Below are 16526 nucleotides of genomic sequence, written 5' to 3' on the forward strand. Positions count from 1 at the left end.
TGTCTAAAAGACGGATCCCCTGTTCAGAGAAAGATGGAAAACCCCTAGCAAGGCTCTCCATCACTCCACCATCCATCAGCGAAGACACGCTGGACAGAAATTCTCACCTCCAGGAATTATTGTTGCAAATTCAGGAGATTCCCTGGCTAAAGAGACGTTCATCATGCTGTGCCAAAGTTTAAGTGCCATTACCACAGATGGAGTTTTGAGAGTTGGAGATGTTTGCTGAAATGATTTAAGGCAGCATTTCTCGAGGGTGCTGTTAGATATTCTGGCAACGTCATCAGGCCAGATTGTGGTCATATGGAAATGTTAGCTAATATCTTGTAACTGACACTATAATTTTATGATATTCCTCTGTAAAGCTCTAGATCTCATCTAATAACCACTAAATCTTACGGTACCATGGTCGCACTAAAGCTGGCAGGACTGGATTCAGGTCTGAGGTTTTCTGCCTTTATTATTTTTTTTTTTATGACTCTTGTAATTATTTTTTCTTTAATTCTTCTTCTTTTCTTTCTTTTTTACTTAACTGTAAAGTTATATAGTATTGTGGTAATGTAAGTTTTGAGTGGCCAAGCAGGACCAGGACTAGCAAGCAGCAAATTAACACACACTACCAATAAAGCTTTAAAGACAGCAGTTAGCCTTTAAGGTTTTTACTTGTAGCAACTGTGAATCTGTGAAAACAGTATTGGAGAACAGTGACAGTGACTACAAATCAGAAAAAGATACCATAAACGAAAGTTAGACCGAGGTATTGTAAAAAATGAGTTAGTACAGAAACAAGGAAAACTGAACTAAAGCACAGACTAGCTCGCTAGCTGTCAACTTAGCTGGGCTACATTGTAGCCTACCTCATGTCAGGAAGAAACAAAAGAGCCTATCACCTGTGAAAGATCAATTGTGCTGTAAATAATCTAGTAAACATATAGGCCGACACAAAATCCAAGAGAGAGTAAATTAACAGTTTACTTAAGCTACTTGATGCATTAGCCACACATTAGCTAGTAACCTAGGTCTAGAATAACTAGCTTGGTTAGCATAAAACTCATCCCGGAAAAGCTAAACCACAAATGAACAGTTGTAACAGTGTCAACATGGATATTTAAGGCACAGATAAAACATGGCTGTCGATATTTGCTTGACCTCTGTGGATGTAGCTAACAATACCTTACCATACCATTTTTCTACCAGAGTTAGCGCACATGGGCATTTTTTTAAAAATAGGCTACAAATAAATCACCCAGGTGTCACGTTTCTGTCACTACCGATTGGAGCTGGGGCCGATAACCACACGTGACTACTGCAGAGTCATTTGACCTGGTAATGAGTGGTGATTGTAACCTTGATCACTAAAGAAAAAAATCAGATGTTAGTTATTTTTGTCCAGTGTGTATCAGTTAAACTGTAACTGCTATGTAACTGTGTCTCTGACACTTTTGTGTGTCTGTCTCTGCTTTCCCTCAACTGTTTTTTTTCTGTTCTAAAACATGTTTTTGCAAAGCTAAACATGTTACAAGAAGCACTTTTTCTTTCCGTAATGACTTGGCATTTTTTTACACTTACGAAATTCTGTCACTCAGAAAGGAAACTTGACATTCATTGAAGGGGGGGGCGGCTAACTTGTTTACAACCACATTTTTTCCTATCGTTGGTGGTTAACAAGGCTGAGTGGTACTGTCAACTGTGGTTTAAACCCATAGCTTTCTTTCTGGATACGTCTCACTTTTCTCCTCACACCTCTTCCTGATGTCGATGCCTCAAGCCAAAAACTACAAACACCAAACCACACACATTAATCCACAAATGCACTCATACATTATAAAAGTCAAACAAATAGACAAATACAAACACAAAGGTCTTTTCATTTGTGGACCTGAGGGTGTAATAAGGCTTGTTTGGGGGGACAGCTGTTTCTGGTAATGATTTGGGTTGGACACTTGACTCCTGTCATAGTTTTTTAAGAGCCTGTCACTCCCATGAAGCTCAAAATGTAACACGAGAGCCACTGGTATTTAGAGTCAGATTAAGAAATAAAATGTGTTTTGAGTAATCTCACTGCGCTTGGACAAATCTAAAAAGAATCGTGAAAGCAGCATCGAATGCATTTCTTAGACTGATTATCTGAGCATCCTCAAAATTAATTTGTGATTTAATTAATTGAATTTATTACTTTATATACTTCAGGGTTGCATGTGAAATTACCCTCAGGTATCAATGAAGTCTAACTTAAGTTATTAAATAAATGAAGAGGATCAAGAAATACAATATTTCCCTTTGAAATGTAGTTGAGCAGAAGTGTAAGGAAACAGACAGTGGAAATACTTAAGTAAATGTACTTACTCTCCACCACTGTTTGCGTCTTCGCCTCAATGTTTGACGTCAGCGTGTGTCAGACGAGGGGTTGTGAACTGCAGCAGTTGCCTGAGGCCGACGACAAATCCATGCATCACTTTCCAGGTGTCTGCATCAAAGCAAAGAGACGGCACGAGGCGTGGTGATTTATGCAACAGACAAGTTTATCTCTGCACCCAAAAAAACCTGAAATATTTGTCAGATGATGCAGACAAGCTGGCACCCCACAACTGACAGGAAGTCGATGTGGCCACAGACTGATCATTTACAAATGTTTGACTCAGATGATTGGCGTCCCCGTGACTCATCAGTACAATACAGAAAACATACAGATACCAAACTTTAACACACTTTACCTTCATCCAGTCATGTTCACATACATACGTTTAAACATCTCCCCAACAAAAGCATAACTGTTGTCTCTGAAGTTAAAGGGCCACTTCACTCAAATCCTAAAGAAAAGGAAAAGGTTTCTGCTGCCACATCAGAACAGTGGAGGTGAATTGAATCGTGTTTGTTGAGCTTATATCACTTTGAGATGGGATTTGTATTAATGACAGTGGTGTTGCATTCAGAAACAGGCGGTGTGGGGGGGCACCAAATTGCACAAAATGCCAATTTCTACACAATGTTGCTTTAAAGGAAGGAAAACAGAGGTTTTTTTGTTAATTAGTTTGTTTGTTTTTGTTGAATAAATGCTTTATTACAACTTCACGAAGTAATATGTCTTGACAGACATGAAACTTGATTATAAACTTAAAATATAAATATTTTTAATAACGCTAATTCACACCGTAGTTAAGCAAATCTACAGGGTACCTTCAACTTTCACACCACGTATACCTTGAAACTGGTATGCTGCTGGAACCCAACATACAACTTTTGATGGTTGCCTGTGAGTTGTTTCAGAACGACGCATTAGGGCGCTTTCAGACACAACGCAACACTTCTGGCAACTCTGTACTCTGAAGCCCGTTATTTCCTTTGACTCGCACCACGCCACGATGGAAGTGTTCCCTCTCAATTGCGCAACTTCATTTTCAAACGGAATATTTGTTAACGTTTTATAGTAATTGTACAAGGTTTTGAAAGTTCTGCCTGTTTTTTTTCTCTCATCAAGCCGGCTGTGTTGTGTCTGAAAGAGCCTTTACTCTGTAATTGTTTTAATATTTCAGTGCTGTGAGAAATGAAAATAGAAATCCTTTCACCTCTGTTGTACTAAATTTGGATGAAATGATCCTTTAAAAGAAAGTCGGAGGAGGGAATCATTGTTTCTGTTGCAGCCCTGCATAGCAAGGTGTTCTCTATTATGTTGTATTGTTTTTGGCTGTAAATTAGGATTATTATCATTATCAATCAGTGTACTTTTTTTAAGATAATTACTTCATCATTTCATCCTTAAACTGATAAACACATGATTAAATGCCCATAAAAAGTTCTCACGCCCTGAACTAATGTCTTTATAATGAGACAAAATGTAGTCTGTTTTCTGTCAAAGACTGAAAGGTATTTAATGAAACGATGTGAAACAGAAAAACAGGAAAGCAGCGCCTCCGTCTTCTCTCTTCTTATTGGAGGCTCTGATGACCTTTAAAGGTTTGTCCTGTTTGGCGTCGGGCACCTCCGTGAATCACCTCTCCAACATGCCCACACATTCACACACACTCCAATCAGATTGAGGTAATCTCATTACTGCTTTACTCATCATCTGGATACAAAGAGCATCTCTGTTTGGTGGTCAACATCTGACGTCCTGCTTCACTGGCGCCAAACATGAACCAATGAAAACATCTCTGTGTTCACACATATCAAGCAATTAGTCACGGAAAATTAATCTGAGATCTCTTTGAGTGATCAGGTTTATTAATAAAGCTGGCCGCTTGTATTCAAACAGAACACCCATATACATAAACACACGCACGCACGCACGCACACACACACACACTCCGATTGGTGCTTGATCCAGCTCAGTCCAGGAGGCTGATGGTGGGTGGGTGTTTCTAATCAGACCGGTGCAGACTCGGCTTTGTGGGTGTTCTCCTGTATCTGAGACAAAATGCTTTTGTTGATTCAAACTGAACGACCCATTAATGTTGACTGGAAGTTGTTCGTTTGTATCGCATGATGTCATTAAAATGTAGTTGCACAAGGCCTTTATGGTTATAAAATGACACAACTAAGAATTCAAGAGACGAGTAAAATTAAAGGAAATTCAGAACAGAACAGAACTTTACTACGGGAATGGTTTTACAGTAAATTCATGATGTTACCTCACTTTATTTGGAGAGAGATGTCTAGGGACATAAAGAGGGCAGATCTGCACTGTTCAAACAACAGCTTAAAGGCTCCATACCTGTGCTTTTGTCCTGTATTTATAATATGCAATACCAATTGCATATACTTAAAGATATATGTAACATTAAAATGTATAAAAATAACTTGTCCTTTGCTCTATTTTGTTTTGTTGTTTGTTGGTTCCAACAATGTTCAAACCCAGAGAAATCCGTACGTTTATTTAAGCTAACAGTGCGTTTAATTTGATTGCCTGTCGCTATAACTTCCAGGTAAACATCAGACGTTACGTCAGAGTGAGGAAGGAAGTTGGGGAACATGACAAAACACAACATAGAACTTTAATGCATTACGTTATCTCAGCAGCAATGATGTTATATTAATAGTGAAGACAACAAGGCCAATTATCCTACGCTACTTGATGACATCATCAGACTTTCATTGTCTCGATTGAGAGACGCCTAGTGGCAGAAAGTACACACTGTGCTATGCCACTGAAATCGTTTTCTTTGAGAACGTCAGGAAGTAGTCACATTACAAAAAATCTGTCCACCTCTACTGAAGCTGTTCGTCCTCCAGATCCACCTTTCTTTTGGGTTAAAAAGGAGACATGTTTGTGTCTGATGTGGTGAATCAGAGTGCTGTTGGTCTTTAAGTTCTTTTGTGAAAAGCTATTAGGTCCAGAAAAATTGTAAAAAAAACAAAAAAACAATAGAAATGTTTTTGCCAATAAATTCTAAGAATGAAGGGGGTCTTACGAAATCGTGTTGTGGGCTGGATTTGGCCTCAACTTGAGTCTTAAAACTCACTGGGGATGGATCATTTATCACAGTGACAAATATAACTGATTGGTTGCCAGACATGCTGCATTATTTATTTCACCATCCTTTAAACCATTTTTACCTTTTGGGATAGATTTTCATGGCAACATATAGCTCATGAGCACAGCACCTGATTCTGATATCAGATGTCACACCCTCCCATCAGGTCATGAATTGATGGCAGAACTGTCTTTCTTTTCTTTTTTTTCTTCTTTGTATCCATTTCTTTTCTTTCTTTCTTTCTTTCTTTCTTTCTTTCTTTCTTTTCTTATGTCTTTCACCCTTCCTTCCTTCCTTTCTGTGTTTGTGTGGCCGTTTAGTTGTGAACCAGGAGGGGCAGCCTCTGATCGAGGGGAAGCTGAAGGAGAAGCAGGTCCGCTGGAAGTTCATCAAGCGCTGGAAAACCCGCTACTTCACCCTGGCCGGAAACCAGCTCCTCTTCCGGAGGGGCAAATCAGTACGTAGCCAATGAAAGCGAAGCCTCCTCACACACAAACACACACATGCACATTGTTCCCGGCCTCTCATTTAGAGAACCCTGATTAATATTTCCCCGTTCCGTGTCGTTTGCATCATGATGAAACTCTGTATGAAACAGTGGAAACCTCATCCTGTGATAAGCTCAACCGTCCCCCAGGAGCATCCGGTGAATCCGGCCGTAAGAAACCTTGGCCCCCGGCGAGGTCTGGTGGGGGGCTCCCAAGGCCAAAGCATGATGCTGCAACAACATGAGTCACTCTCACCCACTATAACTCAAAGCAGATATAATTACGCACAAGTAGCGGCGAGGGTGCTTGCTCGTGCAGTACATGTGAGTGAAAGAAAGACAGAGCGCTACGGTGAGGAGGTTTCCCTCTGGGTTGCAGGAACACAATTTTTCCGCCCAACTTCTCCGTGCTTGCTGGTGACTTACTGTAAGCTGAGGTCACTGGACAGAGAATTGTTGTGCAAAGGAAAACTCTGCTTAATCAAAAACATGAAGCGGAAGCAGCGTAATCAAAGATGTGCTGAGGTCAGGGGTATGAAAAAGTTTGCTAAGAAATCAGGTCAAGTTTGATTTTATCCAGCTGACAATAAAAATGATTTTCTGTTCATGAGAAAATCTGGTTTATTTGGGAGTTTTTCTCTGCTTGTGTGTATCCATGCTCCTATCCCGGTTTATAGCAGTCATCTACTAGTAATTAATCGTAACTGAAGTAATTTTCACAGCCAACAGGAGATCGGGTGTCCTCTGGATCTTGGATCTTGGATCTGGATCTGGACAGAGCCATATTTATACTGGGCTCGGGCCGTGGGGGGGTTATTCTCCAGTGGTTGAAATGCAGAAGTAGTTTAGCTCTCTCCTTTTTTTTTGTACTCTGAACAATAGTCTTTGTGCTCCTATCCAGATGGTAATGGATTCCTCTCAGCAGCCACAACTTGGAAAGGTTTTTTTGCCTTTGTTCACGGAGCTCAGTGCGTCTTTGCCAGCGTGTTCTGGAGGTGGTTGGTATGTTGTGAAAGACCTTTTCCCAACTGGGGAGTGAGATTAAGAACCAAAAAATGTGTTGTTTCCTCCACGTTGAGTGATCGAGCCGCTTTGACACACCGAGAGGTTTGAAACATTCTTCAAAACCACACAAAGCTAAGTCTGTATCCCACTCTGGTACTCAGCTTGTCACATTTATTTCAATTAGAATATACCAAATGCTCTAAAGAGAATACCTATTTCTCTATTTCTATTGTAGGTTATTGCTGAGCCCCAGTGTGTCCTCCTTTGAATGCTGTATTTTCTCCTTAATTGAGACCAGACAGAATGATAATAAACTGCAGGCAGGCATGAGCTGATTTGGCAGGACCTCATGCAGGAGAATGAGAATGAATAATGTATTGTGTCTATAAGTTACCAATGCTGTCCTGATACAGTAGCTGGGATGTGTGGATATAAGCTAGAGAACAAGCATGTATACACCTTATCCTGTTTACTTTTGACTGTCTTTCTCTGTGGCATAATTTGGCACAATGTGTTTCATATTAAGTCCATTTAAATGAAGTATTATTTGTCTATTGTTTTTGCTGCTCAAATCCTCTGAATGTTATTTTCCTAGCCTCCAGGCAGACATTAGTTTCCATTTATTTCACCGTTAAAGGGGCCATTTTTAAGATACGGCTGGAATTTTAGTTTAAAACATTCAGAAGATGAACTAGCATAATGAACAGAGACAACAGTGTTGGCATTATGTCAAAGACGTCTGTGTATTGTGGTGCAGAGATGTTTACTGAAGTTAGCATGCTAACCAGCTAGCCCCGGCCCGTAAGAACACTTTGCACAGCAAGAGGCGAGTTTTAGCATAATACATTAACAAAATAAACACTCTGAATTGGCGACACTAATCTTGCAGCCGGGTTGAACGTGTGTGTGAAGCATCCACGTTTCAGATTTTGTTGCTTCTTTGCAGAAACATCCATATTTGAAGCACTGTAATCAATCACAAGCTCAATGCTTTTGCTGATATTGATCATCAGTCTTCTGTAAAAAATAACCTCTGAGTTAAGACAGCATGTTTCTCACCTGAAACTGTTTACTGGAATCATACAGGTCTTTATAGTGATAACTTACATTTCGTCCCAAAAAATACACCTATTACCTTTTTATTATATTCTTTCAAAGACTTCAAAACATATATTATATGAGTCTGGACAGATATGGATGTCAACTGCAGCTTGATTAGTTGGCGGAGGCATGCAACCATGATAATTCTAGTTCTTAGTGAAACTTATTATTGAGTTATTTAAATGCTTGCCACTTAGTAATGGTGCAATCACTGAGGAAGCTCTGAGAAGCTCCAAAATGCAGCATTTATTTTATTTACAAGATGATTTGATTTGTTAGGAAATAAGAGCAGAAGAGACTCGAAAAGCAAACATGCACATCTTGAAAAGGATAATGGGACTTTAACAGCATACAGAATGGTTCGGTTCAGCAGCCAAGTGTAGTTGTACTTGTGATTATCACTGCCAATGATAATAATTTTTTAAAAAATTCTAGCACCCCAAACCTTTTAGTAAAGATATGTATAATTCAGATATGATATGTATATTCAGCGTTTAGCTGAAGTATTATGAGACAATAGCTTTTGGCCTTTCTGGTTAAGATAATATTTTCCATTATATTAAAATCAATGAAATGTCCATTTGGATCAGTACATGACTCCACTGACATGACTCAGACCCTCAGCACAGCCAGCTGGGAGGTAAAACTGTGAACATGTCTACTTCAATTGAATGCTTTTCGACAAACGCACACACACACACACACACACACACAGATAAAGGATGTGGGCTGTTGCCATGAGTCCTGCAGCTAGCTCTGGTTATGTGGTTCTAACCACATAACTAACTCTGGCATAAGAAGACATGGCTGCGGTGCCGTCCACACACCCACACTTACAAACACACACATTCAACATGACACTTGAGGTAAAACATGGACGTGATGAGCAGCAGAGTTCATTTCCTGCCCTGGAGAAGCAGCAGAACAATGAAGTGTAATTGTTCGTCCTGTAAATGGTTTCTTCTGAGGTTGTCCGTACTGGAAACAACACTGATGCAGCATTGTGATGCTGAAATTAGGAGGTTACGACTGACATTGTTGCATTGATATAACGGAGGTATTTAAACGTGGCTGAAGATACATTTCTAGATGCACTTATTTGACTGGATATAAAAAAAATCACATCACACCGCAAAAATCAACTGTACTTGACCATTTCCTTTGTATGCTACTTCATACTTTGACTTGGCTTCACTTTTATAGGGAGTGGTGTAGTTTTTACTGCACTATATATATATGTTTGTTTGTATATATGTTTTTATTTGCTATCGTTTCTTTACTTATCTCAATTTCTGTCCTTCCCACAGAAAGACGAGCTGGATGACATCCCCATTGAGTTGAGCAAGGTGCAGAGTGTCAAGGTGAGTCGTATAATAATATAATATATTATAATAATAGGAGAAATATTGTCATTGAGCCTCACAAACCTGCCCCCAAAACCCTTTGAGCTACACTGCTATACATGTTTTAGCATTATTAGTGTTGTACCTGGTCTCATGACAGCAACACTTTACATTATTGTCATTTTAAAGTCACTTATAATTATGTAATCATGTTACAGTGTGGATGGTCTCAATCCTCGCCAATCAGCTTACATATTGAAAGAAAGCAGATCACAGACACAAATACGATGAGCAGGCTTAACTAGCAACTGTATATTAAGAAGAAAAGCCAGATTGCATCCCAAAAATGCATCAGCATCTCTCACCAGACGACAAATCTTCATGTCTGACTTTTTCATCTGCTTCTCCACCTCTTTCTTATCGTTTCTCTTTTCCATAGGTGGTCGCCAAGAAGCGGCGTGATCGCGGCCTGCCTCGGGCCTTTGAGATCTTCACAGACAGCAAGACATACGTGCTGAAAGCTCAGGATGAGAAACACACCGAGGAGTGGCTGCAGTGCATCAACGTGGCCGTGGCTCAGGCCAGAGAGAGGGAGAACAGAGAGGCTACCACCTACCTGTGAGACTAACACATTCAACTAATGAGGACACTTATCGTATTAAGCTGTGTTTCCACTGCAGGAACTTTCCCCAGGAACTAGGAACATTTGGGTCTTAATTAAGTTCTGGGAACGTTATTTTACCACCCAAAAGTCCCTGCAGGGGGGGTAGTACCTGCTGCATTTTACTTCAGCTATCATTTTTCAAAATCTGCAGCCACAAACCAGTTCATTTGTTGTTCAGCCGGTGTCGACACACCAACATGGCGCTACAGATGAAAGGATACGTTGTTAGATCGTATAGTCATGTACAGAAATGTCGTTGCTGTTTCATCATTAGCAGACTAATTAACCTAGTCTTTGCGGGCCTTTAGACTGTGGTGGAAACGCAGACAATGACGGGCTGAAGGAACCTTTTAGTTCCTTGAAAAGCCGTTCCTGGGACTAAAGGTTCCAGATACTTTGGGTGGAAACATGGCTCTATTGGCAATAAATTCCATGCACATGTGCAAACTCATACATGTGCACAAAAACATGTTTAGCTATACAGAAAAAAACACAAAACATCTACTTCCAGTAGCATAATCCCATCAAGTAAGCAGCGCCTAGCAAAATCGATCAAAAAATGTATTATGCAGTATTTTTAGAAAGAAAAAATACTTAAAATAAACCAGCGATAGCAGACTCACCGCGTGGTGTTTATCCACCGAGGATAACAGATGGTGACATTTTTAAAATACTGCCTTTACCTACTGTTACATCACTGATGTATCTGCGACTGTAGACCCTCATAAATGAATGTTACAGGACAGAAGTGTCACAGACTTCAGAAGATCTTTACCTGACTTTCAACTTGAGCGCAGACTCTGCTGTGAACTTCAACAACCAAACAAAACCAGCATCTGTGGAAACTTGGGATGTCTGAGTCGGACACATGATGATTGAGACGTACTCGAGTCCAGAGTAGTATTTAGCAATAAAGACTTCATCGAAGAACAGACCTCATGAAGACTTGTAGCAATAATGAGACTGAACAGATCTCCCTGAAAGCAGGAAGGACGAAGAAGAGGAGCCTAATGGACAACAGCTGGGGAAGGCATTCAATACTGGAATAGTGTGTGTGTGTGTGTGTGTGTGTGTGTGTGTGTGTGTGTGTGTGTGTGTGTGTGTGTGTGTGTGTGTGTGTGTGTGTGTGTGTGAGAGAGAGAGAGAGAGAGAGAGAGAGAGAGAGAGGTAGAGAGAGATACAGTATGATGTTGTCTTAAAGGAATAGTTCAACCTTTGGAGAAACACTCATTTGGTTTCTTGCCAAGAGTCAAATGAAAAGACTGATACCACTCTCATGCCTGTACGCTAAATTTGAAGCTACAGCCAGACGTCAGTAAGCTTAGCTTAGAATCAAGACTGTAACAGAGAAAAACGGCTAACCTGGCTCTAAAGTTTACTAATCAGCAACTCACTTTTTTTTGTTTGCTTTTAATCTGTGCAAAAGCCAAAGTAAATAAAATGACAAGTTGTGTTTTGATGGGGGTTGTGTGCGGGACTATTTCTTGGCCAATTGCAGTGACTTCCTGTAATCTATACTGGTTGCCTGGCAACCTCATGGTAACTTCAAGACTTCGGGAAGTCCCTGCTTCTGACCAGGAAATAGTCCCACAAATAACTCTCTGTAAATCCCAACTTCTCAACCTTAGGACAGAGCCAGGCTAGCTGTTTCCTCTGTTTCCAACCTTAATGCTAAGCTAAGCTAAACAGCTGGTGGCTCATATTTATGTGACAGAAATGTATTGATCTTCTCACCTAACCTTTGGCACGAACTATTGAAATGATTGCTTTAATATACATATTGTTCTCATGTGGAACATGGATGTACATATTCAATCTAGTGTTTTTTAAATCATTTTGTATCATGTCTTTTCTGTATTTTTGATTTAAACTGTGTTTTTCATAACTAACAAAACGTTTTCTCCTCCGGAGGTCAGTAGGCAACAGCTTGAGTTAATTAGGAATCCAAAATGTTTCATCCAACATATAAGGGAACCTTGTTTGAAGGAAAAAATTGACCCTATTTTCCGTTTCTGCTCTTATACTGAAGTGACTAATGAAGCAACCCCCTAAAGACTGGTCAGTGGTCAGATTTCTGCTCTTTTGCAATCTTGATACTGTATGGATTGGCCTATTTCTGGCCGTCTGCAACAACAATCCAGTATTACACTCCAGTGTCAGCTCAACTGTTGCTTAATAATGGAGTTAGACCACAGATTTCTAAGAAAACACTGCCGTAAATGAGTGGTTTCCTTGCAGATTCAGAAACAGTGCCAGTTCAGTCAGATTGATTTATGATGATTCACAGAAAGGCTGCATCAATCTCCATCTCTGTCATCTTAAAACTTACCAAAGGTTAGAGTTTAAAAGCTTTGTTTTATGGTCTTTTATTCTGACTGTGAGCTTGGAGAAATGGAAGTGAGCATCCGACTGTTAAAACCTGAGCTCCAGCTTGTCTTTACAGCGTTCCACCTGAAGACTCACAGCCTGTGGCACAACATATGTGGAGCCCTATAACTCCCTTATGTTACTCACTAACCAGGATTCAGATGACAAACATGTCTTGATCCAGTTAAGCTCTGAACTGCTTGAACCAGACAAACATTCGTGGTCAGCTGTGGCAAATCAATTATTCTGTACGATGTCTGATTTTGATCTTTATCTGGATCCACATCTGAGCTGTGTGTCTGCCCACAGGTGGACGCATTGCTCTCCTCCTTCGTATCAAACGCTTTTGGTTTTTGTTAAATGCATAAAGCTCAGAATATTTTATAAATGCCTAAGGTGCTGTTAATCTTAACTTGTGTGACTGACAAGCACATTATCTTTGGTCTAAGTTTGTCCCACAGCTAAAACCCTGTTTGCTGTGTACAAGCAGTCATAACGCTGCCTTTCCCACCGGGTCAGGTTACCACAGCTTTTTTCTGTCCCTCTACACACCAGATTTGACCTGCGTCTGCTTCCACATTATATTATTTACGTCATGCCTCTCCGTCACACTTTGATTCCCTTTTCTTTTTTTTTTCTTTTTACATTTATGACCTACTTACAGCTGGCTCTGCACCCCAACGTCAGGGGGATTTCCCGCAGTAACAATGCTTGTCAAAAAACTACAAATGTTTTTTGGCCTTGCTAGTGGTGTTGCTTTAGAGACGGCAATGTCAATCTGTGTGTTAGTTTAGCCCTGATTGAAATAGTTCAGTGACAAGTTCAGTTTCTAGCCTCAGCTGTACTTTGTCTTTAATTGGCAAATGTTAGCATGCTAACACGCTACACTAAGGTGCTAGCAATGGTAAACGTTCTACGTGCTTAACAACCAAATGTTAGCATTGTAATTGTGAAGATGTCTGCCTGCAGAGGTTAGCATGTAGCTCAAAGCACCACTGTTCTGACATACAGTTTCACAGAGCTAGCATGAGCGCTAACATGACTGTGGGCTTCAGAATTAAGCTAACCGTGGCTATCACATTGAACACATATCCGCTGTAATTTGCACCTAAACAAACAGAACCAATTAAAACAGGTTTTTTCCGAAGCATTTTTAATTCAAGACTAAACTTCCTGTCAGATATATTAATTCACATGAACTTTCAAACACTCTTTCTGGCATTTGTCTTGTAGCAAAACCCCACCTACTGTATCTGCGTAGTTAATCTAGCTGGAACAAACAAAATTATTGAACGGTACTACACATACACACACACATACTACGTTAACTCCGCTACCACTCTTAAGTTCAGAAAGTCTTCTCCCCTTCGCTCTAAATGTGCCATAGCTGACTTTACCCTTTTAGTTGTAGTGTTGATTTCATGGTGTTTGAAGTGAATGTCTGATCATATGAATGTCAAAGTTGTCTAATGTAAACACTCTGCTGTAACGCTGCCATGTTGGCCTAGTTTCCAGGCCTGTGGGGCCAGTATTTGAACCAATATGATCAATTCTATCTATCTATCTATCTATCTATCTATCTATCTATCTATCTATCTATCTATCTATCTATCTATCTATCTATCTATCTATCTATCTATCTATCTATCTATCTATCTATCTATCTATCTATCTATCTATGTCTCACACTGGAGAATAGTGAGCTGTTATGTTGACTACTCTAAAGCACAATGAGACTACATTAACAGTATAGAGAGCAGATAAATGGATGGAAACACTAGTGTAGATTTCAACAATCACACACTGTATATGTGAAGATGATCCACACGAGTATTAAAGTTTCTGAATGTATAAAAACATTTTTGAGCATAAATATCCGCCTTGTGTAAAGAATCATAGGATTTTTTTTTTTTTACTTTAGTGTGCTGTTAAATTACATTTGATTTAATGTCTGATTTTTTTTTTAATAAAAGGTCAATATTTATTATTTACAAGCACTATTGTGACACATCATGTCAAGACTGATGTCGCCTCTGTGTCTTCCCTTTCTTCTTCTATTGTTTTTATATTAATACCGCAATAAACAAACGCTGTATTTTATTGACTACTTTAACTGGTATTGTAATGGACTATATAGTTGCCTGTTGCACCTTTTGCATGTCTGACACTGCCTTCTCGTCTTTTTTCTTGACAGAATTGTACAATAAATCTTTACCAGTGAAATCAATTAACCTCTGAGTCTCTTTCCATGCCTGGTTTTGGTCACAAATGAGAGAATTAAAGAAAGAGAATAACAGCTTCCTGGGTCCTCACAGGAAGAAAAGGTGAAATTGATTTGAACAAAGTAGGGATTGCTTCCGGGCATGTCCAGCTTTAGCTCATTTGTCCAGTTGACTTCACTCACTGGGCTGACTCACTGAGCGTTGCCCACAGTGATAGGGATCCTCCATCTAAAAAGCTCGTATCTGTTGCTTCAGTGCTCTCTGCAGAACTCCTCAGAGGTTGAACACAATGATTATAATCACCGGGAGATCACTACATCACATCCAAATGTAATGTGAGAATTTAAATTGGAACAGGAAGATGCTGTGCGAGCACTTTACACACCCGCAGAGACAAAGAGAGAATCACGGAAATTCTTCCATATGCCCGGAGAGTAAACCAAGCATTCCTTCCTCCGTGCGTGTATCTCAGCACTATTCTTGCAATCCAAAGAGCTTTCTGTGATGGGATCTCTTTCTCTCTCTCTCTCTCTCTCTCTCTCTCTCTCTCTCTGCCTGTCGTGGTCGGTCTCATCCAGAAATCAGTTCCACACATCAGCTGAACTGAGGCTGGCAGAGCTGATTACTTGACATTCCCAAAACATTATGCCCCATTTCAAGCACCCAAAAGCACTTAAAGGAACAGATTTGTCATAAAGGGATTGGGGAAAATTAGGTAGACCAGCTAAACCACGGGGTGATTCAGTGTGAAGACCCTTTGGCAGTAATGCATGACTCTTATCATTTCTGTGGTGTTAACATCAGAAAGCACAAGACCTTGAAGAGCTGTTGACCAAGTCATGGCAGAGAGCAGGGTGTGTCGAGACTGAGACAAGACCAAGTCTTTGAGGGGTTGAGACCAATTCAAGACCAAGGCAGAACTGAGTCAAGACCAGTCCGAGTCCCACAATGCATGATACACTTATAATGCCTTCCATAGTGTTTCAACTCTATTGTTTGGGTTGAGTTACTACAAAGATCTCATTACAGTGATCCCCAACATGAAGACATCTGGCATTACAAACATCTTTGTCCTTTGCCCTGTTTGCATTCCCTCACAGTATGTGTGTATAATATGTAAAATCTAATATTTATAATGTATTTGTTAATTCATGTTTTTATATCAACAATATATCCTTTTAAAAGGACGTTGCCTTTTCTGACGATGCTTGTATTTGACAGTCAGATTAGCTTTACAAAATGACTGGTTGGTTATTAATGTGAATTTACAGCATGTCACTGGTTGAGCTGCACACAGCCATTTGGCCAATAGTCTGGCAGCTGCTTATGTCCAAGTAAAAAGCAGGGTTTTTCACAATCATGGATTGTGAATGAAGTCTACTGGCAGCAGAGTAGAATATGTCATAAACAAAGAGCAATTGATTACATACCATTAACATTATTATTATAGTTTATATTATATACCCGAATGATGACATTTCTGAGATAGGTATACTTTTCCAATCAATTCAAATTTATTTACAGTCACAACAGATGAAAAAATGTACAGAGGCGTTGATCGGCTGGGTTCTTCTACTGTTTCTCGTAGAACAGGACATATGCTGTTTTCTGCCGCAGCTGACGGATGGATTTTGCGGTTGACTCTTTTACGATATTGTCATTGTACGTGAGCCAACGGTCTGTCATGTCACCTGATTCCTGCTGTCTGTAAGCACCGTCGCAGATGTAATGGCCTGAAAGAATAGGACATTATTTGTTGTCGGTACGTCTGATTCCTTGACCTCAGGTCTTATTTACGACATGTGTGGCTGCCAAACGCAACTGAACACTTACCAGGACCAGCTGAGGAGCCCAAATGGCTGATGA

General features: G+C 40.0%; 1 protein-coding gene across 1 annotated transcript in view; it reads left to right on the plus strand.

The window, feature by feature from the left end:
* Nucleotides 1-10224, plus strand: part of veph1 (ventricular zone expressed PH domain-containing 1) — a 71468-nt gene extending 61244 nt beyond the window's left edge. The window contains exons 12-14 of the mRNA XM_073491613.1: nucleotides 5792-5928; nucleotides 9372-9425; nucleotides 9847-10224. Of these exons, the coding sequence (XP_073347714.1) occupies nucleotides 5792-5928; nucleotides 9372-9425; nucleotides 9847-10029 (374 nt within the window). The 3' untranslated portion in view covers nucleotides 10030-10224. The remainder of the gene's footprint in view (nucleotides 1-5791; nucleotides 5929-9371; nucleotides 9426-9846) is intronic.
* Nucleotides 10225-16526: the final 6302 nt, after the last annotated feature.

Source organism: Pagrus major, chromosome 2 (genome assembly GCF_040436345.1).
Source record: "Pagrus major chromosome 2, Pma_NU_1.0".
NCBI lineage: Eukaryota > Metazoa > Chordata > Actinopteri > Spariformes > Sparidae > Pagrus > Pagrus major.